Source organism: Aedes aegypti, unplaced genomic scaffold (assembly GCF_002204515.2).
Source record: "Aedes aegypti strain LVP_AGWG unplaced genomic scaffold, AaegL5.0 Primary Assembly AGWG_AaegL5_hic_scaff_1824_PBJ_arrow, whole genome shotgun sequence".
Lineage (NCBI taxonomy): Eukaryota > Metazoa > Arthropoda > Insecta > Diptera > Culicidae > Aedes > Aedes aegypti.
In genome coordinates, this window is record NW_018735295.1 from 143412 (window position 1) to 170735 (window position 27324).

Sequence of the window (27324 nt, forward strand, 5' to 3'; positions counted from 1 at the left end):
ACCCTTCAGGCATTCTTGCAGCCACACCAAGTTCTCCACATCGGTGTAGCCGCAAGCTTCATTTGATGCTTGATATGTCCCGAAAAACAGTGGCCATTCCTCTGGTTTTCCGGAGAATGTGGGTAGCTTCTTACTAATACCGCTTCTGGCAGCCAATTGAAGCTTTGTCGGCCCGCATCGTGGCTGGCTCAGCCCTTGTTGACTTGAATTGTCGAAATTACGCTTGCTCTTGCCTTGTGCAGCCTTTTTTCCTATTTCGATCGTCGAACTATTGAATTCTTCGCCGGATCCACTGTTTTCGTCTTCGGAGTCAGTATCGGTATCGTTTTCTTCATCGTCGTCATCGTTTTCGGAGTCATCATCGGATCCACTGATTTGTGCAGTCTTCAATACCTTCACGTTTTGCTCTGTCAGTTTTCCGATCTCCGGATTACGCAGTGGTGTTCGATTCACTCCGAGTACAGTTTGCTCAGCGTCGCTACCTTTTTCCATTTTATGCTTCTCCGAAGAACTTTTTAGTTTGGCCATCTCATTATCAAGGCTCTTCATGCTTAATTCGAACATCTGTTGCCGGGCTCTCATCCGTTCCAATTGCAATTTTCGTTCTCGCAGAATCTCTTCTTGCAACAGCCTTTCTTCTTCTTCTTCCTCTTCACGCATCTGCTTCTCTAACATCATTCGTTTTCTTTCTACTGACCGCTTAATTTCATTTTCTTTCTTCTTCAAGATCATTTCCGCTTCCAGCTCCTGCTCCATTCGCTTTTGGCTCTCCTCCATCGCTTTGAGCTTTTGCTCTAGATTGAGCGCGTCGGATTTGACGCTGGAACGGTCCGACTCGTCACCATTCTTTTTGGCACGACTCGTCTTTTTCTTCTTCTTGGCTTGCTGACATTTGTCATCGGCGCAGAACCACTTTTTATCCAATTCAGCGTCGGAAGATATTCCAACGCATCGGATGTGGAACCACTGTTGACATCCATCACATCCGATCATCCGCTCGTTTTCAGTGGACACATCGTCGCAAGCTGCGCACGGGGTTTCGGTGAAGTCGAGATTTGCATTTGGATCGGTCATGGCGCTTCAAAGATTAATCCGAGCTTGGTTCAAATATTTTTGAGGTTGTTCGGATTAGAACCAATTCCTTGTAGCAAACACCTTTATTTAGTGGCAGCTCAAACTAAAAGTATAATTTTATTAGTTATTTCACCAAACTCTTTTCCAATCTTACTTACAATATTTGGTTTCTCCTTTACGCCCTAGACCACTTCCGTACAGCTTATCTTCACTTCCAACTTTCCAACTTCTTCGCCTACTTTCGCTCCTAATACATCAAATTCATGTTTAATATTTTCCTTAGTTCTATCTATAAGTTTACTTACGACTACCACAGAGTAATTTACTTCAATTTTCTTCCCTTCTAGGATACCGTCGATGCGAACTGGGTACTGGATACAACGATTTGGAAACCTTCAACGAATTGAAACAATGTTAATAAACTATACCTGTTTCATCTAGCTCATCAATTACTGTGTCCGAAACTACTTCAATTTACGAAATTCACTACCAAATATGCTTTAAATTTAATTAGCCGGAGCAACCAACTTCTACGGGTATTTCCCAATGGCCGTTTGTCCTACTCTTATTTACAATAGTCTTCAATCCATCTTTTTCTTATCACTACTATCTCTCCTTCCCCATTCAGCCTTAGAAGGCGAACGATGCAATTCGCTAATAACAGAAAGGTATGCCCAAATCGCGTTTCTGCTTTTTGTGGTATTGGTCAGCTACACTGGGCAACGCGCGGTGTTAACACTAGTGGCTTAACTCATTAAGATGATTATAGAACAAAGCCACACCCCGAATTTTCAAGAGCACAAGTCCTGAGAACCAAACAGCGCTATTTACAGCGAAAACTATTTTTGTTTTAAAATTTCGGTTTCATAGGGCAAATTTATGAATTTCAACCCGATTCCTTGTGGCGAATTTACATAAGGGGTTCCTATGTTTATCGATAGTCCATTTCAGGGACGAAAATACTCAATCTACCCTCGCCTACATTGATACTTGCTGGGTAGAATCTTCGTTGATTTTTATTTGTTTTTATCCTCGCCTTGACAACACAACAAAGATTGGCAAAGCGCTTGCCGCAAGATTGTCAGTTTCCTTTTACCCTGCTGATACTCAACCGCATTATGATCATCGGAAGCAAAAAATGATACTCATTCTGGACAGCTTGACTTTTTTACATTCCGGTTCGGGAAGTTGTAATTTTTGCACAAAGCACAGTAAAGACGCGTCAACATCATCGATTCCGTGCATCGGATCGTTCATTACCCGTAAAGCAGCATATTTTTTAATTAGTATGAACCTCAATGATAATCAATTTTCTAAAACTGACACTCTTCTGCTTCTGATAATCAAAAACACCAGCGACGTACGGGCATCGTTGTTTGTTTTATCATCTACTTATGTGCCATCTTCATTGGTGCAATCATATTGGTGGTGGTGCGGTTACTTTGATGGTGGCATAAATGTCAGTGAATTGAGTATAGTGAGCATGATTTTTTTCGTCCCTGGTCCATTTGCCTGAGTGCACTGGCGCGATCCGGTTTGGTGGCGGTGCGACAATATATTGTTTTTGAATTGTATATTCAAACAAGAATAATGTTGCTTTGCCATTCAATAGGGTCCTAAAGCCCTGTCCTAATTTTAGTGCTAAACGCTTAAGTTTAGGCCAAAAACACATGTTTACTCAATTTTTTTTTTTCGTTGCTTAAAGTCCGAAAAACATTTTTTTATGTTTCTTTAGATTTTTCACACCCCTTGGCTTAAACTCAAATTTTTGGGTATATTTTGTTTTCCGTGTCCCTTCCGAAATGTCAGATAGGAACAACCCCAGTGTTAAAACTAAAACCCCTGTGGTGTTTTTGTCGACTAAGCGAACGTCAAACATGATCAAAAGTGTCAAGGTTCATTCATCGACCCAATTTTTGAATTAAAGTTTAAACATGATATAGCCCTTATTTGAGCGGGAAAAATTGCTAAAGAGATTGCAGTAACATGCTCTTTCGTGTTATTAAATAAAAACAGGATTTCATTAAAAATTTTAGACCCAATTACAATACGCTGTATTGTATCCAACACGTTATATTCTCGCGTAATCTGGGATACCGCCCTAAAAACCATTGGTAACCACGTGTGTAGCTTGTTGTTTCTGAGCAAATGAACAAATAGGCAATCAAACCAACACCACCGGCAGGTAGATAATGATCCTTTCTTCACCATAACTTTGTTAAATAACGTGTAAATCCATCCAAATACTCAGAAACACCGAGCTACACACATGGTTACCAATGGCTTTTAGGGCGAGATCATAAGTTATGCGAGTATTGTAAATTAATAGAGGTCCCCAAGCCAACTGCCACGAATACCAACGCACAATCAATCTTACACAAGTCGATTTCCTCAGAATGAAAACGTATCGATGTTTGTTTGACGTCATTGAGCTTTCGGTCAACGGCAGTCCAACAAGGAAGTGGTTGTTTTGCAGCAATTCTGTTTATATTTGGATTCTCACAGCAAACAAAAGCAATGTTGTGACAGTTCTCACAGCAAACAAAGAAAATTTTGTCAACATTGCACTACTACGCAGGCAACTGGATTGGTCTATGGTTTATTACATTCACTGAATGGTACGTTTTTATCCGGGTTTGCGTGGGCGGGCTAAAATTGGCTCAAGAGCAACGTTTCTGAAAAAAGGCCCTTTCCTAATGTTTGTCCAGATTTGTTATACCCCGGTCAACCAGTCAGTGATTTCGATAGCGATCGATATAGATTCGTTTTGAACCGTTAGCGATCGCCATCATTGGTCAAAGATCTATAAAGAATTATGAAGACTGGTTGGTCGGGACGATTTTCCATTCATGTGACGTAATTTTTAAAAACTCCCCTATCTGAAGCTGGATCGCGTTCGCAGCATCGATTGTAAATGTCAGCAGTGGCAGTGCTTTGTTTTCTGTTTTGCTCGAATAAATCGACGACGGAAATTTTCATTGGTACTAAATTTTTCAGTTTCTTATTTATTTTACAAATTAACGATTAATGTCGAATTCGTTTTTGAACCTAGGTTGGAACTGGCGCAACCCGTTCTGAATCACAGTTTCAACCCCAACCCGATTCAGGTTCGACCGAACTACAATTTACTTGACATTGGTTTGTTTATGTGTTGATCACCGACCCAGTTCCTAAAAACGAAAACGACATAAAATAGTCTCGTTTAACCCGCCAGCAATGTCCGACGCAACGTCGCAACCCTCGTCATCAACGGCACCGAAAAGCTTTGCCGAAAAACATGCCGAGCGAATGGAGCGCTTGAAAAAACTTCACATGCAGCGGAACGAAGCCCGGAACTCGAACCATCAGGAAGTAATCGCGGAAGACGAAAGGAAAAAGCTGCCAGCCAACTGGGAGGCACGGAAGCGGCAGGCAGATTGGCTCATCGATGATAGCAAAGCAAAGGCAGAAGCGGAAGCCAAAGGTTTGGACTATAATCGGGTGAAATTGATGAAAGTATCTGCAGCAGAAGCGGAACGGTTCGATAAGCTGAGATCCAAGAAAAAGAATGCCGATCCCGGATTTTCGGATTATGAAGCCCAGACGGCCCGACAGTACAATCGGTTGGTTAAAAACATGGAACCGAGAGATCTGATCAAGTATGAAGAGCAAAAGGAAAGATATGGTGATGCGTTCTACGGGGGACCAAATGTGGTTCTGCAAGGACTTCACAAGGACACTCCGGTGGCGATCGACAAAATGGTCAAGGATCTCGAGCAGCAGATCGACAAACGGAAGAAGTTCTCGCGCAGGAGAACCCACAACGACGATGCGGACATTGACTACATCAACGAGAAGAATGCCCGGTTCAACAAGAAGCTGGAACGATTCTACGGGGAGCACACGGCCGAAATCAAGCAGAATCTGGAACGGGGAACGGCCATCTAATTGGCGGGGCTTGGGCTTTTAATGTTAGTTTTAAGGATTGTGAAGAAATAAACGCAGCATTACTTGTAAATTTAAAATAAAACATAAAAGAGAATAACAATCTCAAATCTACGTAGATATATATCACAGTGGTCCAGATTAAACAAAGAAACGCAAAAAAAAAACGCATTCCAATTGAGTAGTTTATTTAGTGATGAGAAATTGTAGACTTTTGTAGTTTGACTAAAAAAGCACATTTTTCTCAACAAAGCGCACATTTATTATACTTCAATGTAAGAAATTTGATATTATAAAAAAGGCGATTGTGTATAAGCCAAACGAATGTATATATATATATACACATTATCTAATAATGCTAAGACGAAAAAAATATATTTATATATCTCCCAATGGTTGTAGATTATTTATCAGTAAGATATGAAATATAAAACGTTGCATTGTAGAGGACTAGTAAATGTATCAGTCAGTCAGTCGGACAGAAATGTGGTATGAGGTTGCGATCAGAGCTATTCTGGATCAGTGGAAAATAGAGATGAGTGACTCGCTTAAGAATCGTTCAAAGGAATCGACTCTCCACGATGAGTAAATGAATCACGGTTCTTTTTAAAAGAGTCTCGATTCACTAGCACTGTAAGTTTTCGGATTTCAACTCGTACATTTCCCTGAAATAATAATTATGGTTTTTTTTGTCGACCAAATCTTCTGATATTCTGCAGTAAGATGCGCTTATATGGTGTAAATTTTGAGCGTAAAAGATTGCATAAACCCACTTAAGACGAGTAGGACAAAGCTGCCGAAAGTATAAGTCACCCTATTCACTTTTATGAGTGAGGAGTAGCCTATGATTCGTTCATAAAATTGGACCATTTTGCTCATCTTTAGTAGGAAATAAAACGTGTAAATAATTTGAATTAATTTTAATTTATAAAGTTATCTGAAATCCTTACTTATTCTCTACTCCATTCATTAGCTTAAAACAACATTTATGAATTCAACAATATTTTTTTCTTAACTTTCCAACCAACAGTTATATAGAAATTGTAGAACGTTTTCGATTTCTACTTCCTCCATTTTTTTTAATGTATTATAGAAAAAATAGCTGATTGGATGGATAAAATAACATATGCGTTTACAGGTGACAAAAGTAAGAAATTATTCAAAAAGTTTCCCCCGGTCAACTTTTGAATTTCAATCTTAAGCAAATGCACAGATTATTCGACCGCAATTGGGTCCTACAATTTTTAATGAATTCTCGCATAACTTGTGACCTCGCCCTAAAAGCCATTGGTAGCCGAGTGTGTAGCTCCTTGTTTATAAGCAAATGAATGACCCAGGATAAAATCTATCACCACTGGGAGATAGAGGAGGATCTTCTCTTCATCGTATCGTATCATTGTTGAATGACGTGTAAATCTATTCGTTTGCTCGGTAACAACAAGCTACACACTCGGTTACCAATGGCATTTAGGGCGAGATCACAGGTTATGCGAGAATTCTTGTTTTCATTCAATCATACGAAAGAGCATGTTCTTGCAACTACTTTAGCATTTTTTTTTTTCCAACTCAAATAACGGCTAGAACATATTTAAACTTTAATTTTGAAAATGGTTCCAATTATGAACCACAGACAAACAGACGTAACACATAGAACAAATCTCGAGTCACGAGGACATGTACGCCCAATGCTGAAATTAGTGTGTTTGGATGGCGGTAGTGTGTAAACGTCAAACGCGAACAAAAATGATTCGAGCGCTGCGGGTGGCGGATTGGCCATCTACCATATTTTTGAATCGACCGTTCAAAAGGGTGTAGTATCCGGACCTACTCAAATAATCACTTTCGGCCGATTCCGCCATCGGCCGAATAAACATGAGCTGGGTTTGAACCAGCACAACCATCCGCGACAAAATCGTTCATTAATCTAACTCCTCGAGTTCTCGACCACGCGATAACACTCCAATCGTTTTTTCGCGCTCATTCTCTTTTGAACTGTCAATCAAAAGCACGCTCAAAAGATATTCCTGTCAAATATATTGTACACTGACAACAAATCGTATACACTGAAATAAATACATGATACAATATTTTTTTCTTTACATACATAAATTCTTAACATATCAGCTCTAGCTACCACAAAGGGTTCATTCACATATTTCATGACGCTGAAAATGGCAATTTTTGACACCCACCCACCCCCTAGTAACGCTTTTAATATGAATATTCTACAAATTTTGTATGAGCCGTAACACCAGCAGAACACCCACCCACCCCCTTCAGCGTTATGAAATTTGTGAACAAGCCCAAAGGTGGTCGATGGACAATGATTAGAATGTGACGTCTGTTTGTCTGTGTATGAACCTTGACACTTGTCTTTTGATCATGTTCGACGTTCCCGTTGACGACAAAAATGCCACAGGGCTTATTGTTTTAACACTGGGGTTGTTCCTATCTGACATTTCAGAAAGGACACGGAAAACAAAATATACCCAAAATTTGAATTTAAACCAAAAAGTGTGAAAAAATCTCAAAAATCGTGGAAAAAATGTTTTTTGAAGTAAAATTAACGAAAACCATTTGAAAATTAAGTAAACTCGTGTTTTTGACCTAAACTTAAGCGTTTGGTACTAAAATTGGGACAGGGCTTCAGGACCCTATTGTTGAAATATTCAAGAATGCAAGTGGGAACACAAAATCACATTTTCCCAGCAGAGATAGTGTTGGAGGTTACGTCGACCATGCAAACGTGGGCAGTTTAGGACATTGCATGTGTTTCGTGCGACATGCACGAAAATACTCTATCCAGCTTTTTACGAGCGCTAATGGCTGCTGCAAATAGGCTCGAACCAGAAAGCGAGCCTGTTTACGGCAGCCATTAGCGTTTTACTCTGAGACGTTTTACTTTAATTCGACCCTGAGACGGGACTCGCGAAGACGGTCTTCTTTTTCTGTGATTGCTGAGTTTTTTTCTTATTCCACTTTGTGTTTATACGAATCACGCGCAAGCCGTTCAAATCCTCACATGAACCTCTCAGCAAAAAATGATTGACTTTGCATCACATCGAATCATAAATAGCCGTTTGAGTAAAATTTCATGCCAAAAAACGTAGCAGACATTAGAAATAAATAATCTTCTGCTTAGATTTATCAGCAACTTTGGAAAAAACTGCTCCGCTGACTGAAGTTTTTAATAACAATTTACTTTGAACACAATACTTTTCACTTTATCAGCCATAAAAACGGTGGGCTGCATTTGACGTTTCGTGAGAGGGGAATAGGCCTATTCAAATGACGTCTCAAATCAGCTGATCGGGAAGCACTTTGACATTTCTTCTATAAAAATGACAGGCCCGTGTTAGCACCGGTCCTCCACCGATGTAAACAAATGCATAGACGGATCTGTCACATGAAAAGGCCTATCTGGGCTGCATATGACGTTGATATTTCTAGCGTAACATTTGAAAAGGGCCTATCTGCAAAACGTAAACATTGAGAAATTCTCAATTGAAGATTCCGTACCATATTTAAAATTCCTATTTTAAACCCATTCGCATTTTTACTAGTTTCATACCTGTGTTCGACACCCATTAAAGTCTGTTGCGTGGCCCATTATGTTTCTAATCTCAAATAACACAACAACTCGTAAAAATTGTTGAATTCAAACATCATCGGCAGATAGGCCCTATTATGAATCTTCAAACCAGTTAGGCCCTTTCAGTTAGGCCCTTTGATTGAACATGGTTTCAGTTAGGCCCTTTAATAATTTGCTAATTTTATTGATTTTTGAATTGGTTTGCATAAATCTTGAACAAAATTTAGCGATTATGTGAATAAACACTATATAATAGCTAAATATTGGAAATTTTCGGTTGAAGATTCAGTACCATATTGATTATTCCTATTTCAAACCCATTCGATTTTTACTAGTTTCATACTTGGGGAAGATCCAAAAATGACGTCCATCGTTTTTCGGGATTTCTAGAACCCTTCTACCACCTCTGTCACGCTTTTTCTAATACCCAATCCATGCACTGTCACATTTTCGTACATCCCCCCATTGGGGGAGGCCCCAATTGATGGACGTCATTTTCTGATAACCCCTTGTGTTCGACACTTATAATGGTCTATTACGTGGCTCACAACGATTTGAATTTGAAATAGCACAACAACTTGTAAAAATAGTTCAATTCAAACATCATCCGCAGATAGGCCCCTTAACGAATTTTCAAACCAGTTAGGCCCTTCTTGAATTTGCTAATTTTATTGATTATTGAAGTGATTTGCATAATTCTTCGACAACATTTGATGATTATGTGAGGAAACAACACAATATCATACAAGCTAAATATTGGAAACTATTCTATACAAAATCAGCAACATATTGATTATTGATTTTTTAAACCCATTCTCGAAAACTTATTCATACAGACTCAAGTCAAAAAAGTATACAAACTTACTTTATCGATCCTACGTGTTAATCAGGCGGAATTCTACACGTACCGCTCTGTACCAACTCAACTTTTCACTTTTAGAACGTTTAATTTCCGGATTTACAAAACGACGAAAGTAAGATTTTCAACTTTCGCAACCTAACCACTACTTTCGCCGCCCCGCTGTATGGAGAGACAAAGTGACTTAACCACGAATCAAAACAAAACACTACTTGAGCCGATTTTACACTGGTAGAAAAACGTCGAAAGTAACTGAATGAAACGGCTTATCATTTTCTTATAATTATTTTTGTGGGAAATAATAGAAACTACCTAGTTTTTGAACGTGAGCTGGGTGTATGCAAAATTTGAGCGAAGTACACGGCAAAAAAAATGTTAAAAAGGTGATTCATTTTAAAACAGTTTTAGAAGATAGATTGTAATTTTTCCTTATTAATTTTCTCAAAACCGTATAAAAGTTACTTACGTCGATTTGAAAAAGTAATCGAGCATTAACTTTTTTACTAGTTTTATACTTGTGTTAGACACTCATTATGGTTTATTACGTGGCTCACAACGATTTGAATTTGAAATAGCACAACAACTTGTAAAAATAGTTCAATTCAAACATCATCCGCAGATAGGCCCCTTAACGAATTTTCAAACCAGTTAGGCCCTTTTTGAATTTGCTAATTTTATTGATTATTGAAGTGATTTGCATAATTCTTCGACAACATTTGATGATTATGTGAGGAAACAACACAATATCATACAAGCTAAATATTGGAAACTATTCTATACAAAATCAGCAACATATTGATTATTGATTTTTTAAACCCATTAACTTTTTTAACTACACGCAGAGAAAACAATTTTGATTTCAAATATATTCTGAATCATAACAACAAATTTTCTGTATTATTTGCCGGCTTATAATAGCCTTTCATTGTTTTAATTACTGCTGATGATTTAGTTCAAAAATATTTATTGTTGAATTTGACAGCTGAGTGTAACACGGTTCAACAAAATATTTTTTTTGATTCAATGTATTTTTCTTTTGAAACAACAATATTTTTGCATTAAAATAAAACTGTACTGTTTTAAAACAAAGTCTCGCTGTTTTTTGCTTTTATATTATTTTTATTTGAAATAATAACATCTTTTGTTAGTCCCAGGCTCCTCTTTCTTCATTTTGTTATTATTTTGAAATGAAAGAAAAATATGATTCGGAACGCTTAATTTATTTACATTATTCATTAACATCTTCTAGGTACCTGCGCCACTTTACAAATTATGAGATGAAATTAGCAGCTCAATTGCATTCTACTAAATTAGTATCCATGTTAATGTAATCTTGTGTGTAACTGCAATCAATAAAAATAGCTAATTAGAATCAACATTCTAGAAAAATTGGTCATAACTTACCAAGAATGGTTTTGATAGTTTTTTCAGATGTTCCAAAACGGTTGGCTTAACTTATCTTGATGAAATTTCCTCCATTTCGAGTGTTTCAATAGATATTTCTGCGTCGAAAATTTTCACTTTTACATCGTTCAGAGCAAAAAACAAAAATGGCGGGTCACTAGACACACAAACAATGGAGATAATTGAAACAAACAAACCTTACATTTGAAATGAAATGTGTTTTTGTTGTTTTAAAAATATTTCTGATTGAAAATGCTGTCCGTAAATTCAACAATATTTCCAATTTGTTTTAATAAAAATCATTGTTGTTTTAACGCAATTTATTTAATTACAACAAATTGAAAGTGCTTGTTGAAAATAACAATAATAATCATTGTTTTGAATTGATGTAAAGTCTCTGCGTGTAGTTTTATACTTGTGTTAGACGCTCATTATGGTTTATTACGTGGCCCAGAACGTTAGTAATCTCAAATAGCATAACGACTCGTGAAAATGGTTGCATTCAAATATCATCAGCAGTTAGGCCCTTCAATGAATCTTCAAACCAGTTAGGCCCTTTCAGTTAGGCCCTCCGATTGGACATGGTTTCAGTTAGGCCCCTCCAGTTAGGCCCTTTTATTAAACATAGTTCCAGTTAGGCCCTTTTGGAATTTGTTGATTTTATTGCTTATTGAAGTGATTTTCATAGTTTTTAAATAAAATAAAGCGAGAGAAAAACAATGTAATAGTTAAATGTTGGATATTCTCGGTTGAAGGTTCAGTACCTTATTGATTATATCTATTTCAAACCCATTCACTTTTTTACTTGTTTTATACTTGAGGGCCTTCCTTAGCCGAGCAGTTTAAGTCCGCGGCTACAAAGCAAAGCCATTCTGAAGGTATCTGAGTTCCATTCCCGGTCGGTCCAGGTTTTTTTCGTAATGGAAATTTCCTTTACTTTCCTAAATATAGAGTACCTTCGTACTTGTCACACGATATATGAATGCGAAAATGGCAACTTGTCAAAGAAAGCTCTCAGTTTATAACTTGGAAGTACTCATTGAACACAAAGCTTAGAAGCAGGCTCTGTCCCAGTGAGGACGTAATGCCAAGAAGAAGTATAAGAAGAATTCTTGCAGGGCTGTTACAAAAACAAACGAATTTGTTTTTGTGAAAATTGCGACTTTTGGAACTCGATCCTCAACTAGAGGCAACAAATAAAAATTAACAAATAAAAATTAACAAATAAAAATTAACAAATAAAAATTATTCAAAATTTTTAATGAAATTGATTTTTTTTTTCAGGATAAAAAATCAGTTTTTCAACTAACTTCGCATTAAGATTATGATAAAACTAGTAAAAAAGAGAATGGGCTTGAAATAGGAATCAATATAGTACTGAATCTTCAATAAAGAATTTTTAATAATCAATGTTGATTTTCTCACATACCTAATCGATTGATTTTGATCTAAAACTTTGAAAATCACTTCAATAATCAATAAAATTAATAAATTACAAAAGGGCCTAACTGGAACTAAGTTCAATAAAAAGGCCTAACTGGAGGGGCCTAACTGAAACCATGTTCAATCAAAGGGCCTAACTGAAAGGGCCTAACTGGTTTGCAGACTCGTAAAAGGGCCTATCTGCCGATGATGTTGGAATTCAACCATTTTCACGAGTTGTTTTGTTATTTAGGATTTAAAACGTTATGGGCCACCTAGTAGACTATCATGAGTGTCGAACACATGTATAAAACTAGTAAATAGGAGAAAGGGTTTGAAATATGAATAATCAATATAGTACTGAATCTTCAATAAAGAATTTTCAATATTCAATGTTGATTTTCTCACATAATCGATTGATTTTGTTCTAAAACTTTGAAAATCTATTCAATAATCAATAAAATTAACAAATTCCAAAAGGGCCTAACTGGAACTATGTTAAATAAAAGGGCCTAACTGGAGGGGCCTAACTGAAACCATGTTCAATTAAAGGACCTAATTGAAAGGGCCTAACTGGTTTGAAGACTCGTAAAAGGGCCTATCTGCCGGTGATGTTTGAATTCAACATTTTTTACTAGTTTTTATGTTATGTTAGATTTAAAACGTTACGTGGCCCAGTAATAGACTATGAGTGTCGAACAAAAGTTTGAAACTATTAGATAGCAATGAGTTTAAAATAGTAACAATTAATATGTTACAGAATCTTCAATCGAGCATTTCTCAATTTTCACGTTATGCTGATCACTATACAAGGGCTAAATATTGAAAAATATGAAGAAAAATTAAAAATGCACGAAAGGGCCAATCTGATTTTGATCGAAATTTTCAGTTAGGCCCTTTTATGACCAGTTAGGCCCTCTTAGTTTTATCATTTTCAGATAGGCCCTTTTAAATTTGAATAAAATTACCATTAATAATGCATTTTGCATGCCCGTAAGAGTATGTAGGAGTAATTTACGTAAAAAATGATACGAATAATGAATAATCAAGTTTGTTTACATTTTGCAGTTAGGCCCTTTTCAAATGTTACGCTAGAATTTTTCCTCTTCGCGAGTCTCTCTCAGATTCGACCAGGTCAGTGCCCGCACACTTGACGGTATGAACCGGAGTGCGTTCGCAAGTTCATTTCAAGCCAGCTTTCTTGACATCGACGTCAACCGATTTTGAGCGCGAAACGAATCAAAACATCTCACTCACACATTAGAAAAAACCCGAAGAAGCGAAACGATTCCCCTTCGTTCGCTTCGCGTTCATTCAAAATAATCACACAACAGAACGAAAAGAGAATCACGCAAAAATTCGTTTGTGTGTTGAGGGCTTGTTGCGCAGAGTTCAATCGCAAGCGGAGCAAAGCGGATCGCGTCTAGTACCGAAAAGTTAAGCTGTCGAGTGCCGGAGTTATGTGGTTTAAAAAAAATTAAATGGATGCCACCAGCAGCAAAAGCAGCGTCTTTTCAGTTTCAAATTTGGATTGTCGCTGCGCGTTTTGCCGCAATCCCGTGCAGAAAGGAAATTGATTGAGTGCTAATAACTGAACCGTGAAGCCGGGAGTGATTGTTAATAAAGTTTTGAAGTTAAAGTTCAGTGCGATTGAGGAGAGGATTTTCGTTTGTGTTTCGGAATTGGGTAGGGCAAAAGTTTTGGTGTTGAACAAAGAAGAATAGAGCCTGTGGATATAAGCAAAGTGCGCAAAAATGGATACACCGAAGCGAATCAAAACCATTTCCTCGCCTTACTTTGGAAGCCCTCCGCCGGCCACAAATCAAACGGTGCTGGGTCAGCTTTTCTCCCACGGAACACCGGGAGGAGACAATGGCAAACATCAGATGCAGCATCAGTGGGGCAGCGGCGGATGTTGGCCACCGTCTTCCCACGACTCGCTAACCAGTCCTCCGTCGACGTGTAGCTCGCCGGATGTGCTCGTGGCCAAGTCCCTAGCGGCCACTCCGACAACCCATGGAAGCGGCAGCTGGAAGCATCAGCAGCACAATTCCAGCAGTGGCTGCAGTTCGGCGGAAAAGTCCGAAAACAAACGGGGCCGGCCGAGATCCGAGGCGCTGACCACCCTGATGGTGGAGGGCTCGATTTCTCCGTCGGCCATCAAGTGCCGCTACTGCAATCGGGTTTTCCCGCGGGAGAAATCCCTCCAGGCGCACCTCCGGACGCACACAGGTAGGGGGAGAATAACTTCTTTTTTGGATATTGATTCATGATACAGTCAACTCTGCGTGACTCGATATTGAAGAAACCGTCGAATTAGGGAGATATCGAGTTATAGAACACAAAATCAGTGTAACTGCGGTTCAAGGGAGTTATTGAGGTAGCCACGAAAGCCAACACTCATCTACCCTGAGCGAAAATTTAAGTAGGGTGATTAGGGGCATAATGAACACACGGGAAGAAATGGACACCCCTTTATACTTTACCCCTTATAGAATGTGCATATTTCATTAAAATTTTATACACTTTATGAAATCTGTATTGTTTATGAACTGTTTGACGGTATAAAAGCTTATGGTTTACCTCAATTATCTTCTGAAATTTGATTTTTTTTTTCAACTTCATATTGGTTTATAAGCAAGACGATGGAAGAATCTCATTTTTGAGCAAAGTAACTAACCTTCTTCTTCATCTTGGCAAACGTCCTCACTGGAACAGAGCCTGCTTCTTAACTTAGTGTTGTTATGAGCATTTCCGCAGTTATTAACTGAGAGCTTTTCTTTGCCAATGTTGGCTTTGCTTTGTAGCCGCGGACTACAACCACACGGCTAAGGAAGGCCTTAAAAGTAACTAACCTAGAGGTGTTTTTCTTGCTAATGTGATAGAGGAGGATCCCTTTTACTTATCAGAATATTTGACATTCAATATTGAAAAAGTTTTTACAAAATTCCACGAATGTGTTATTTTGCCCCTATATCTCTTTACCTTTTATTGCCATTTTATGGGCTTAAAATGAGTAATTACTGAATGTGTACATCATGCTCCTAATCCCCCTACGAATTCAATAAGACAACGCTGATTACTTGATTTCTTGACGGTTTCTCTCTTTCATGAAATTAATTCTTATGAAACTCAAAACGTCCGATATTCACTAGAAATTCTTGTTATTATTAGGAATTTTAAGAATATCTTCATTTTCGCAAAATAAAAAAGGGATTCGCTAAAGAGTTTCATAATTGATATCAATGACTGTTTATTGGAGTATCTTATGACATTATATCAATTCATATTATGAACGCAATGATCGATGGAAGTTCAAAACATTTTCTTGTGAGTCCCAGCTTTTTCTTATGTCTTTGAGAAATTCCTATGTAATTCATGCGTGTTTTTTGAAACGCACTAAGCTTATTTTACCGGTATCTGTAAATTTCACCATAATCTCAACAACTGAACGGTTTGGTTACATAAAACACCGGAATTCCGTCGAAATTTTACAGATTCCGGTGAATTTTTACCGTAAAATTCACCGTACTCCGTCAATTTATTTTACCGAACTGTTCAGCTGTTGAGATTTCACATGAATCCGTAAAATAATTCAAGTGTGAAGGCAGCCAACTCATTTCACAAGTGTTTATTTATTTATTTATTTATTTATTTATCCTATTTTATAAAATTGTCTTATGAAATCCAATGAGTCAAAAAATGTCTAATTTTTGAAAAATTGTTCAATATTTCGTGAATTTCATAAGGCAACGGGAATCATGCAGATCTAGTGTATTAATCTAAGAATTGTAATTGTAATTTATTTATCATACGTGGGCCTATTAGTTTACTTTTACACAAGGTCAAGGAAAGAAAAACGTGATCAAAATTACATTGGAGAACAAATCGAATAACAATCAATATGCGTTATGAACTAATGAAACAGAATTGTTCGAAATCATGCAAAAATCCGAAGATTCCATTTTATTTTCAGCACTTTTATTAACTTTGCCAACTTTGGCCAAACTGACCCACTTTCCCATACTTAACAACGATTTGATGAAGAGAAGATCCACCTCTATCTCCCAGCGATGATAGTTTTTATCTTTGACCATTCATTTACTTAAAAAAAAACAGCTATCCACTCGGTTATCAAAGACTTTTGTGGATGAGAATTCTTGCTTTCAACCAAATTTTCCAGTCACACGTCTGACTTTAGAAACTTGGTCTCTATTTTAACGCAAGTCTCAAAAACATCATTCTTTTCCTCTTTCTCCTTCCATTGAATCCTAGTCATGATCCTGGTGTATAGTTCTAGAGGCTCCAGAAACACTTTCAGAGACTCCTCCGCAATTTCTCTCCAAGAATTTCTTTTCAAATTTCCCGAGCTTCTAGCTTCTTCTGGTGATTTCTTCTAGGTTACTCATGAATTCCTCTAGAGATCTCCCACAAACATTTTCTTAGGAATCCATCCAGAAATTCCTTCAGATTTTCTTTAAGACCCATGTTTGTTGGATTTCCTATTCACATGGGACATGGGACGTTTATGCGTTTATGAACAGTACTATTCTTACAGGAAAATCCTCAAGGTGAATTCTAGAATTTTTGAAGAAATTCGTAAAGGGATTTTTTTTTTTTTGAAACTCTACAAGAACTCCTATCGAGAAGTTCATACGCCGATTTTACCAAATTACTTCTTCCAAACATTTTTAAATGGACTCCTTCAAGTATTCATCAACGGTTCGGCTCAGAAATTGTTGCAGAATCCTTCCAGGGATTATTCCAAGAAATATGTAAAGGGCTCTCCCTAGAGTTCCTTGATTAACTCACCCAGGGGTTGTTCATTAAGTTCCGTCAAATTTTTGTCCTAGGAATTTCTCCACCATTTCCCTGGCCTGGATCATGGGGATTGACGGTGCCAAAGTGAAGGTGCACCGTAAAATAATATCCGTTTGTATAAAATATCACCTTCCCAATACTTTGGCACACCTCTAACGGATCATGATTTATCATGAAACGGCTGCTTGCAGGCTGAGGATCTGTTAATATGTTTCTGCATATTATCAGGAACTCTTCAAATGGAGGGACCGCCAGGGCTCAGTAGTTACTTATGCACCACTACTTGTAGTTGCAGTTTGTTAGATGAATTGTAGCATCCTTTGTACTAATCGGTAATGGTGGATAGGTTTCGAAGCTAACGCATGATCCAACTTTTTGTTATGTGACTTAAAAGTGAGTATTCGGTGAGTTTCTGTGTAACATTCGTCGTTATAAAATTAATGATTGTGAGGGTGATAATGATACTTGATGAATTGCATAGTGATGATGAACTGTTGAAATTGCATTTGAAGTGATTGTGAGGGTTACAGACATAATAATAACAGTATGCACTTATTTCTTTAAACAAAAACACTATTGCATAGTTCTTTACACTTTTACAATGACAGTGTTCATAATAACAGCGAGTGCAATAGAAGTGATCGAAGTATTTTTTTGTTACGGTCGTTGTGATAATTCGTAGTTCAATTAAATAGTAAAAAAATAAACATCCTTCAATTATTGGTAATAAAAAATTGGTATGAAAGTGGCGTGATGTAATATTGGTGAAACTTTCAGCTGTGATAGTGGAAAGTGATAACGAAAGTTCATACAAGATAATCTGATATAGAAGTGCTAGTGTCAAAAACAAAAGTGACGACAGCAAAAGTGAGGCAATTATGTGACAGTGAATAATAAAATAAAATGGGGAATGGGGACCTTTTAATAAAACTATTTCGTTCTTCACTTTAACCACTCTAGTAACATTTCAGGCCTTATCATAGTTTGATAGTAGTCTGAACTACTAGACTGCAAAACTACGGTAAGGGCTGATTGCTGCTAGGGTACACAGTGACCATTTGAGCAACATTGCTTAGGAACGTCTGTGTGATGAACGCAATAGAGGCTTATAAAAGCAAATGCTGGGAAGGAGCTTAGGGCAGATTAAAAGTGCCAGTACTACCCCTATCGCTACCGACAAAAAAAAAAAAAAAAAAAAAAAAAGGAATTTCTCCACCATTTCATCCATCGACGATTTTCTTTTGCAGTTTTTCCAACACTTTTTTTTGAATTTATGGACGAGATTGTTAGAATATGTTTTAGAAAAAATACCAATTGAATATTAACACTTCACTTCACTCTTGCAAAAAAAAAAAAAATACCAAAATCCCTAGTAAGGCGAGAAAATACTTTTTAACTCTAATAATGTTGCTTATCTTGACAGATAGGCCTATTAGTAATTTTTTTCTCAGTTCTTCCAAGCAAACACACATTCTACATGGATTCTTCCCAATTTCATTTAAGGTTTCACACCAACAAATATTACAGCTTTTATGCCGACCATGTTGTTTTATCCGGAATTTTCTAGAGATATTGGTGTAAATCAAATCCATGTGCGGGAAATTTCAGACGCTCTAATGAATTTGGACGCTTCAAAAGGTCCCGGCCCTGACACGATTTCACCAATATTTATGAAAAATTTAGCAAAAGAATTTACAGCGCCATTGTTTTGGCTTTTTAATAAATCCCTTGAATCCGGAATCTTCCCAAAAATATGGAAAAGCTCATTTTTAGTGCCTATCTTTAAATCTGGACGAAAATCTGACATACGTAATTATCGTGGTGTTGCCATTATCTCTTGTATTCCAAAAATTATCGAGTCAATTGTCAACGAAAAACTATTTCTTCAAATCAAAAATAGAATTACTGACACACAACATGGCTTCTTCAAAGGACGCTCGACCTCAACAAATTTACTTCAATTTGTTGACTATTCATTGAATGCAATGGACAATGGAAACCATGTAGAAGCTCTGTATACGGACTTTAGCAAGGCATTTGATCGCATAGACATACCAATGCTACTTTTCAAACTAAAAAAAAATGGTATCGAGCCAAGACTGCTGAAATGGCTTGAATCGTATTTAACTGACCGCCAACAAAATTCAAAGGAAACAAATCAAAACCAATTCAAGTCACTTCGGGTGTCCCTCAAGGCTCTCATTTGGGACCTTTTCTTTTTATTATGTATGTAAACGACATTTCCTTCATTTTCAATAAACTCAAAGTGTTAATTTATGCCGATGACATGAAGCTCTACCTGGAAATAAGAAATGAAGAAGACATCAATGTATTCCGCAATGAAATAAAAAAATTCTACATATGGTGCAAAAAAGCCTATTAGAACTGAATGAAAAAAATGCAACCTAATATCATTTAGCAGAAAAAGAACAACACCACGAATTTCAATTTCATTAGGAAATCAAAATGTGGAAAAATATGAAAGAGTAAGGGACTTAGGAGTAATCTTAGACTCTAAGCTTTCTTTCGTAGACCACTAAAATACAATAATTCACAGGGCTAATAAAATGCTAGGGTTCATAAAACGCTTCTGCTACAACTTTCATGATCCATACACAATTAAAACTCTATATATTGCATATGTAAGATCAATCATGGAATACTGCAGCATTGTATGGTCTCCTTTCTCAATGACACACAAAGAAATATTAGAATCTGTACAAAAACAATGTCTACTATATGCTCTTCGTAAATTAGGTTGGACATCATTTCCACTTCCACCCTACAAAGCACGCTGCATGCTTATTGACATACAAATTTTGAAAGAGCGGCGTGAAATCGCAAGAGTTTCATTTGTAAATGATATCGTTTCGCAACGTATTGATTCTACAGAAATCTTATCAAAATTAAATTTCTACGCTCCTTCTAGGCAACTACAAAATCGTAACTTATTCTTGACGAATCATCATCGAACAAATTATGCCAAAAACGGGCCTCTAAATCAAATGATGGGAATTTACAATCAACATTGCGAAACTATTGACTTTACCATGTCTCGGCAAAATCTAAAAACATTAGAAATCGCAACACATAAAATAAAACAAAATGAAATTAACATTACTTACACTACACTTTCTTTTTCAATATTTTTTATAAATTTCATAATTTTAGTATTAAGAAATAAAACAAAAATATGTATATGTAAAATGTACTAGTCTACGTCGGTTGACGAAAAATAAATAAATTGACATTTAAGACTCTAATCATACGTAAAATACAGGAGTAATCAGAATAGCACTTAAATGACAAATTATTCAAAACAATTTCGACTAGACACTATTAGTAATGACTACTACACTACTATTTCAAACAAATTCTGATGGAGCTGCTGATTTTCACAATGCTTCCTTTTCTCAAAAGCAAGGGAATATGGGTACTTTTCAAAAATTACCACGTCACAATAAGAATAAAAAAACAGTGTTCATGTGGGCACCATAGCCTAGTCCGTCTGAGTATTGGTCCTTGAGGAAATTTGGCAAAAGCCAGACCGAGGGTTCAGCCTTGACAAGTTAAGCTGTTAGGCAGCTTCAATTGAATGCCATACAAAAAAAAAGACAATCTACCATGACTTCTTCAGGAATTATGCAGTTCTTTCAGAGATGCTTCCAAGAGTTTATCAGGAATTTGTACTGAAGTTCCATCAAGGATAACAATAATTTGCTAAAAATTTCTAAAAATAGTCCCTGGCAATTCCCTGGAAAACATTCCTGAATAAATTCTTTGAATTAATTTCTGACAGATTTTTGAAGTGTCATGGAGAACAAATCCGGAGGAAATGTTAAAAAATCTGTGGAGCACTCTTAGACAGTGGCGATTGCCTAACCTCAAATCTACCTGCTCCACGATTAGAAGTTAGACAAAAAGTCAATGTAAAATTTGTTTCGGCCTAATTATGTTTTTGTTTATGCTTAATTTACTATCTTTTATCAAACACTATGTCATACGTTATGAATACGGTTAGAAATTTTCAAGAATACTGAACATGAATCTATCACAATTCTGGGTGAGATCCACAGAATTCTGAGCAGGATTCCACAAGAAAATTGGGCAGAATTATCACAAATGTAAGTACAGAATAACCTGAACATAATCTAGTATCATTTCAAACATTACATTCATTTCTTATATCTATGTGTTCTTTGTTAGGCAACACTAGTATCCTGATTGGGTAACTAAATTAAGCTATAATTACCGTTTTGTTACCTATAATTATAATTTTTGTTAACAACATATTAATTTGGCCAGACTAAGAAAAAAATGTTTTTGAAAAATGTATGGGAAACCTGCACTGCGTATACGTCAAATACAAACTTTCAATCCATATTATGTTGGAAAAAGAACTGAGCTGAAACCATTTTTTGTTATGTAAATCTCGTTGGTCAATAAAGGCCACCAGAATCAGTTTCGGCCAGAGGCTTAGCTTCGGTTCCTAAATTGACCAATCACATTTATTTCTAATGAGAGTGGCCAAATTAGGAGTATCCTGGCCAAATTAAGTGTATGCGAGTTAAAATTATAAGGAAAATACATTATTTTCCCCTTTTTTTAATCGATTCGGATACAATGTTTTGTCCAGATGTTTCATGGTGATTGGCTATGTAAAACGGTGTATAATCCACTATAGCTACGATAGGCGTATGGCCAAAATCGGTGCTTCTGCCCTAATATATTTATTTGACATTTGTTCCAATGTTTCACTTTGGATTATTCTAACAATGTGTGATGGAAAATTATCTTTTTTTACGAACACTGCAATCATGCTAAACACGGTCGAATGCTTTTTCTTTTTCTATTTTTTGAGAAAGAGCAAGACCAGTTGAAAAGCCGTCAGATTTGTTGGAACGGGTTCAAAATTGATGATTGAGATTTTTTCCGGGTTCAAAATTGGTACACCTTGGCATTTTTCTATTTGCCCGGAAAATATACCAACTGAAAACATTTGTTAAATTTATCAGCAAAGATAAGCTACTCTCTGGAAGTTCCTTGATTAGCATGTAAAAAATGTCACCATCGCCAGAGGCCTTCATATGTGTTAATAGCTCTCGCTTTTCCAAATTAATCTCCCAAGAATTGTCGAAAACGTTTTCTTGGTTGATAATGATTTCGAAATCCTTGAGTAACTTGGTTTTTGATTGGACTAATGAGTGCTTAATTAAATTGAGTTCCCTTTCAAATTGCATAGCAAGTGCAGTGCAATACCGAAAATGGCTGTTGTGTTTTTTTTGTGTTCAGTAGCTTAACCCTTTCTTTCCCACGACTTTAAAGACTTTTTCGTTTCTATAAAAACGTTTCATGAAACGTGCTTGAACAAACAATGATGATAATCAATAGTTGAAATAATTAGTTGACTATTGGATTAATGTGATCTGATGGCTAGATCTTGCTAAATTATCCAAAAAAACATCTAAACCAACTTGTCACCGAATCATTTTTATTTGATCAAAAGCGTAATTTTAAAAGGATAGATATGACCTCCTTGGTACTATATGCAGTTTGTCTTAATAAATTTCCGAATTAGCGAATAGTGTCCTATAAGCTTTCTTTCTTATTAAATGCACGGGACCGAGAGTAAAAATCTTCCCTACACTGGAACCATCTTCAGCAGGGCGGAGAACAAAAGGCCTTCTCTTTGCTGCTACGCAGCCGCAGCAGGTTTTAAACACCTGCTTCGGTGGAAAACAGAGGGGCCCCAATTTTTGGAATTATTCGCCTCTTTTCGACCTCTGCTTGGTCTTGGTAGTCTTTTCCGATGTCCATTCGTAAATATATGGTCGACGGTTTTCGGTTGGTTCCCTCTTTGTGGTTCCTCCTTCGTTCTCTGCTGCGGTCATCATCGGTTTGGCTCGTACGATTTTCATATACCTACCTACCTACCTAACCTCCGTTGCCTTGCATATGTAGCCAGTAGGAGTTTAAACTCAAGATAGAAGGTTTTTCATTCCTTGGGTTCATGGATGAATGGGTCTTCCTGTTGTTGCACAATGTTTTTTTTTCAAGCTAGTTGTTATGCAGAGTTGTAATTTACAGATCAATAGATAACTCAACCTGCTTTTTATTAACTTTTAAACACCATATTTTTATGAAACTTTAAATTACTTGGTCGGGTGTAGACTTGCTGCAAAAACTAGAATTAATTGAAATTGTATCGACGGTCAAGGGTTAACTAATAAGAAGACTAGGTACCGTTTTTGACGAGCATGACAAATTTCGAGCATGCCTCATATTCCAAACACTTGACTTTAAATAAGTAAATCACTCGAATTTCTTCATAGAATGGACAATTCTATTAGATTTTGATTTATTCATTTGTAAAACTCTGAAATTAATAAATTTTGACATAACAAACATACTTTTATATTTGGTAGTATAAGTTATCTTTCCTGTTCACTTGGAAAACGTCAGACTTATCCCTCGTATGGAACCCTCAAACCCTGGGGACATGGAACAAAGAGAGCCTCTCAGTATTAGATAGGTCATTTTGGAATGTTACGTGAGAAGGAGTTTTCGCACATCGTTAATCCGGTTCTCATTAACATTCGCACGTGTTTGAAATAAGAACCCATTCTTCCAATAACGATAGGAAATCCTCCTTCAAACTTTTTGTACCGCCACTCATATATACCCTCAATTTCAGCCTTGGTACATACGTCGACGCGCATAACTCGAGCCTCGTCCATGACCAGCGAGAAATTCACCTAGGCAAAATGGAAATCACACACGGATGCTTTCCGTAGAAATTATTACACCCGAAAAACAGCGAATCAAAAATACATGGAAAATAAACAATGAAATAGAGAAAAAAAAACGGCAACAACAACAATCACAATTGGACTCATCAGCAGAGGCAGAAAACTTATTTAAAAGCATCGACATGTGTAGATGATCATCTTTTTACGTCCATCCGTTCGTTCGTTCATTTTAATTCGCTCGCGTTTATATGTAGAGTTGGGGGGCTTTTCCGTGAGTTATTGCTAGTTTTTTTTTGTAACATAATTCGGCTAGCCGTAATAAGCTTTAATTGTCCGGTATTGTTTAGATGTTGACTTGCGCAGATTTTGATTACACTGCAATTTAGCAATCCCTGATTCGCTTTTGCGTTGCAGGGATTAAGGAATTGAAATAACCCTATGTACATAATTTTGTTTCATGTCGTTCATTCAAATGTCGTTTTCTTAAGAAGACTGTTACAATAAAGACAATTACACAAGTTCATTCCCACTAGTACTTGTGTGAGGAACGTCACTATTTGAGCCCTACAGGATGACGAGGTTTCGTATCAAATGTTTGGCTGCTCAAGTAATTACCGTAAATTCTTGTGTTTTACTAGGCAAATTGCTTGTAGTTGACAGTAGCACAGTTCATGTCTTCATGGCTGAGATTTGGTTTCGGATTCCGATTCCTAGCGGTCCCTTTTTCTGAACCAACTTGAAATTAACAACTCGGAAATCAATAAAATGCACACGCATTTGTTGGCACAAATCAATCAAATGTCACAAACCATGTGCTTCTTCAATGTGTATACATTTGTAAGGTTCCAGCCAATTGCCATAGGGAATTTAGCACATTTTTAAATGATTTAAGGAAATTATTGGAATTATTGGTTAAATTCTTGATGATGTTCTAAACGGGAATTTCGGAAGAAATCCAAAGGAAGTGAATTGAAGCATTATAGGATAAATTCTTGGAGAACTTTGGGTTTCTTGAGTAAATCATGGAAGCTTTTTTGAAGAAATTCTTGGTGGTAATTTCTGGTATGTAATTTCTGGACTAATCCATCTTGCAGGTATTTTGCGCGAAATTCTCGGAGGAATTCCTTAGGACGTCGGTAAAAGAATCACTAAACGAACTTCTGAAGAAATCTTTGGAGTAATATCTGAAGGAAAATTTGGATAAATAGCTGAATTATTCTCTGATCAAGTTCCTGAGAAAAATCATGAAAAAATCATATAGCAATACGATTTGTAATACTTGTCTTACAGTCACAAAAAAGTCTTGCAAATATTCTTCGATAAATTCCTGATCTAATTCGCTGAGGACTCAAATTCTTATCTCGTGGTTTCAGTTTCCTTTTTTCTTTTCTTGGTTTCTGTTTTTTTAGTTTATATTTGATCTCTTTTTGGATTCTTTTTTGTTGTTTTAGTTTCCTTTTTCATGCATTAGATCTCAAGTTCTTTTTTTAATACACTCAATCGCTTTCAGCCCTAACATCAAGATCAGCAGATGTTGACACGAAGAGAGATGAACTTTAAGCAGATTAAAAAGGCCCAAACCTTTGACATTGGATATCAACATATACCTAGAGAACATTGAAATGTGGAAAATCGTCTTCAATCAAACATTGCTCGGCAGGCCTTTCCTGCTCTGCGTTGGTTTCTGAAGCGGAAACTAACGTTCATCTCCAGTTCATATCAATTTTAGCTTCCTGTATGCTTCTTACGAGCTAACAGCTATTGATCTTTTCGAACAGCTGGTAGACTGTATTGGTGCAGTCCACTTGGCTAGACTAAAACAGCCGGGGAAAATTTTGCCCAGGAAAACATCGATCTCCTGAAGCACCCCAACAGCACATTGCTTCCTCTTTCTCATTGATTGGCCGACGACGGGGCCGGATCATCGAGAAATGGGGATTTTAAAACCACTTTGGCTTCGATGGTAAACCTGTGAGGTGGGCCAGCAGCGTATAAACTGCTTGACGTAAGAAAAGTGGCTTGCGAATGGACGCGAGAAGAAAATTATTCCATTTCGCGGGTCCATCATCATCATCATCATGCATAGGCCTTAAATTCAGCCCCAAAAACCTGCGCCATACAAACACACATACAACTCGCACAATACAGAGACAATTGGCCGATTGGATGAAGCACAAGCAAGAAGACAACGGCGATCGTGTGGATATTTGCTGATTTTTAATAGCTACCGGTGTTACGCCGTCCGTCGATCGATCCCCAATCGCTGTGCAGATGGAGAATATTGTGGAAGAGAATCCTAGCTCAACATGTGATATGGTCTTATATATAAAATGGCACCAAGGGTTCTGGTATCTTGTATTACCAATTTGAGTATTGAAGCATACTTTAAATCGTACGTTAGCAATTTGACGTGAGAAATCCTTAAATTTCGAGTTTCAAATCTTTTAGTTAGTACGTACCTGGGAACCATTTTCACATGTAACTCCATCACTACCGCTCTGAGGGATCCTCTTTCGCGGTTTTTCGTCAAATTTGAGCGGCCTTTGCGTTTTGATCAACGTTTGAATGTGTGTATATAGGAAAACCTCTAACATTACGAACCAGGGACAGCAATCATATGCTGATTAATGACGCGCCACGAATGTGCTGCGTTAGATGGTTTTGTACGCGTGTGAAGGATTGGATTGGAGCTTTTTAAATTAGAGGTGGTTTAAATTATTCTTTTTTGGCGTAGTTGGTGCGCAGCTGGTCGATGAAAGTTGGGTGATTCGCTTAGCTTGTGTATGAAAAAAGGGAACCGAGAAATTTCTTGTACCTCCATATCAAGATTGACCAAGTTGCGCATGTTTATCTCGATTTCTAGATTTATTTGTTTTGCTACCACAGCCTTGCTGTTTGTCACTGTACGAACAGGAATAGGTTTAATGAAGAGCGGCATCATCCTCAAACAATTACTGGAGAATCTTTGAAGAAATTCCCGAAAGAATTTGTTGATTATTTTTTAAAAATATACCTTGAAAAATTACTGGTTGAAAAATCCCCGAACAAAAATCAAGTCCTTGAAAAATCGATGAATTCTTGGAGTTATTTCTGTACACACTTAGATTAAATTACTGGGGTCGGTAAAATTTCACTGGGTTTTGGAACTACCGAAAAGGTCAGTAAAATGAAAACTGTCGCCACGCGTAATTGAAAAGAAAATTTCACCATGTTTTATTTTTTATCGATATATGATATAAAAAAAAAGCTCTCTGCAAAATTTCAGTATAAAATCTCTGTTTTTCGATTTCTGACATTATTTTTTAGTTTACTGACTTTTTCGGTAGTTCCAAAACCCAGTTATTTTTACCGAACAGATTGAGTGTGTAGGTAAGGGATAGTGGGGAGTAGCCGATTTCACTTATAATATGAGCCCACTTTACCAGTCAGACACATTGGCCTCAAACTAACGTTTGCAAAGAAAGTGTTCTTGTGATTGC

At 36.9% G+C, this 27324-nt stretch overlaps 2 protein-coding genes across 4 annotated transcripts in view; both read left to right on the plus strand.

Annotated features, from left to right (window-relative positions):
- Positions 1 to 3957: 3957 nt before the first annotated feature.
- Positions 3958 to 5101, plus strand: LOC5567134 (pre-mRNA-splicing factor Syf2). 3 transcript variants are annotated; one of them, XM_021856567.1, is made up of 3 exons: positions 3958 to 4055; positions 4127 to 4181; positions 4289 to 5101. In XM_021856567.1, exon 3 carries the CDS (start codon positions 4291 to 4293, stop codon positions 4999 to 5001), a length of 711 nt encoding a protein of 236 aa, XP_021712259.1. In that variant the 5' UTR covers positions 3958 to 4055; positions 4127 to 4181; positions 4289 to 4290; the 3' UTR covers positions 5002 to 5101. The 3 variants fall into 3 exon arrangements, with proteins under 3 accessions (XP_021712259.1, XP_021712257.1, XP_021712258.1); XM_021856565.1 differs by lacking the exon at positions 4127 to 4181 and having other exon boundaries at positions 3999 to 4055; XM_021856566.1 differs by lacking the exon at positions 3958 to 4055 and having other exon boundaries at positions 4160 to 4212.
- An 8449-nt stretch (positions 5102 to 13550) lies between these two features.
- LOC5567135 (pair-rule protein odd-paired) overlaps positions 13551 to 27324 on the plus strand; it is a 39287-nt gene continuing 25513 nt past the window's right edge. Inside the window, exon 1 of the mRNA XM_001651512.2 lies at positions 13551 to 14507. Coding sequence (XP_001651562.1) covers positions 14030 to 14507 — 478 coding nt within the window. The 5' untranslated portion in view covers positions 13551 to 14029. The remainder of the gene's footprint in view (positions 14508 to 27324) is intronic.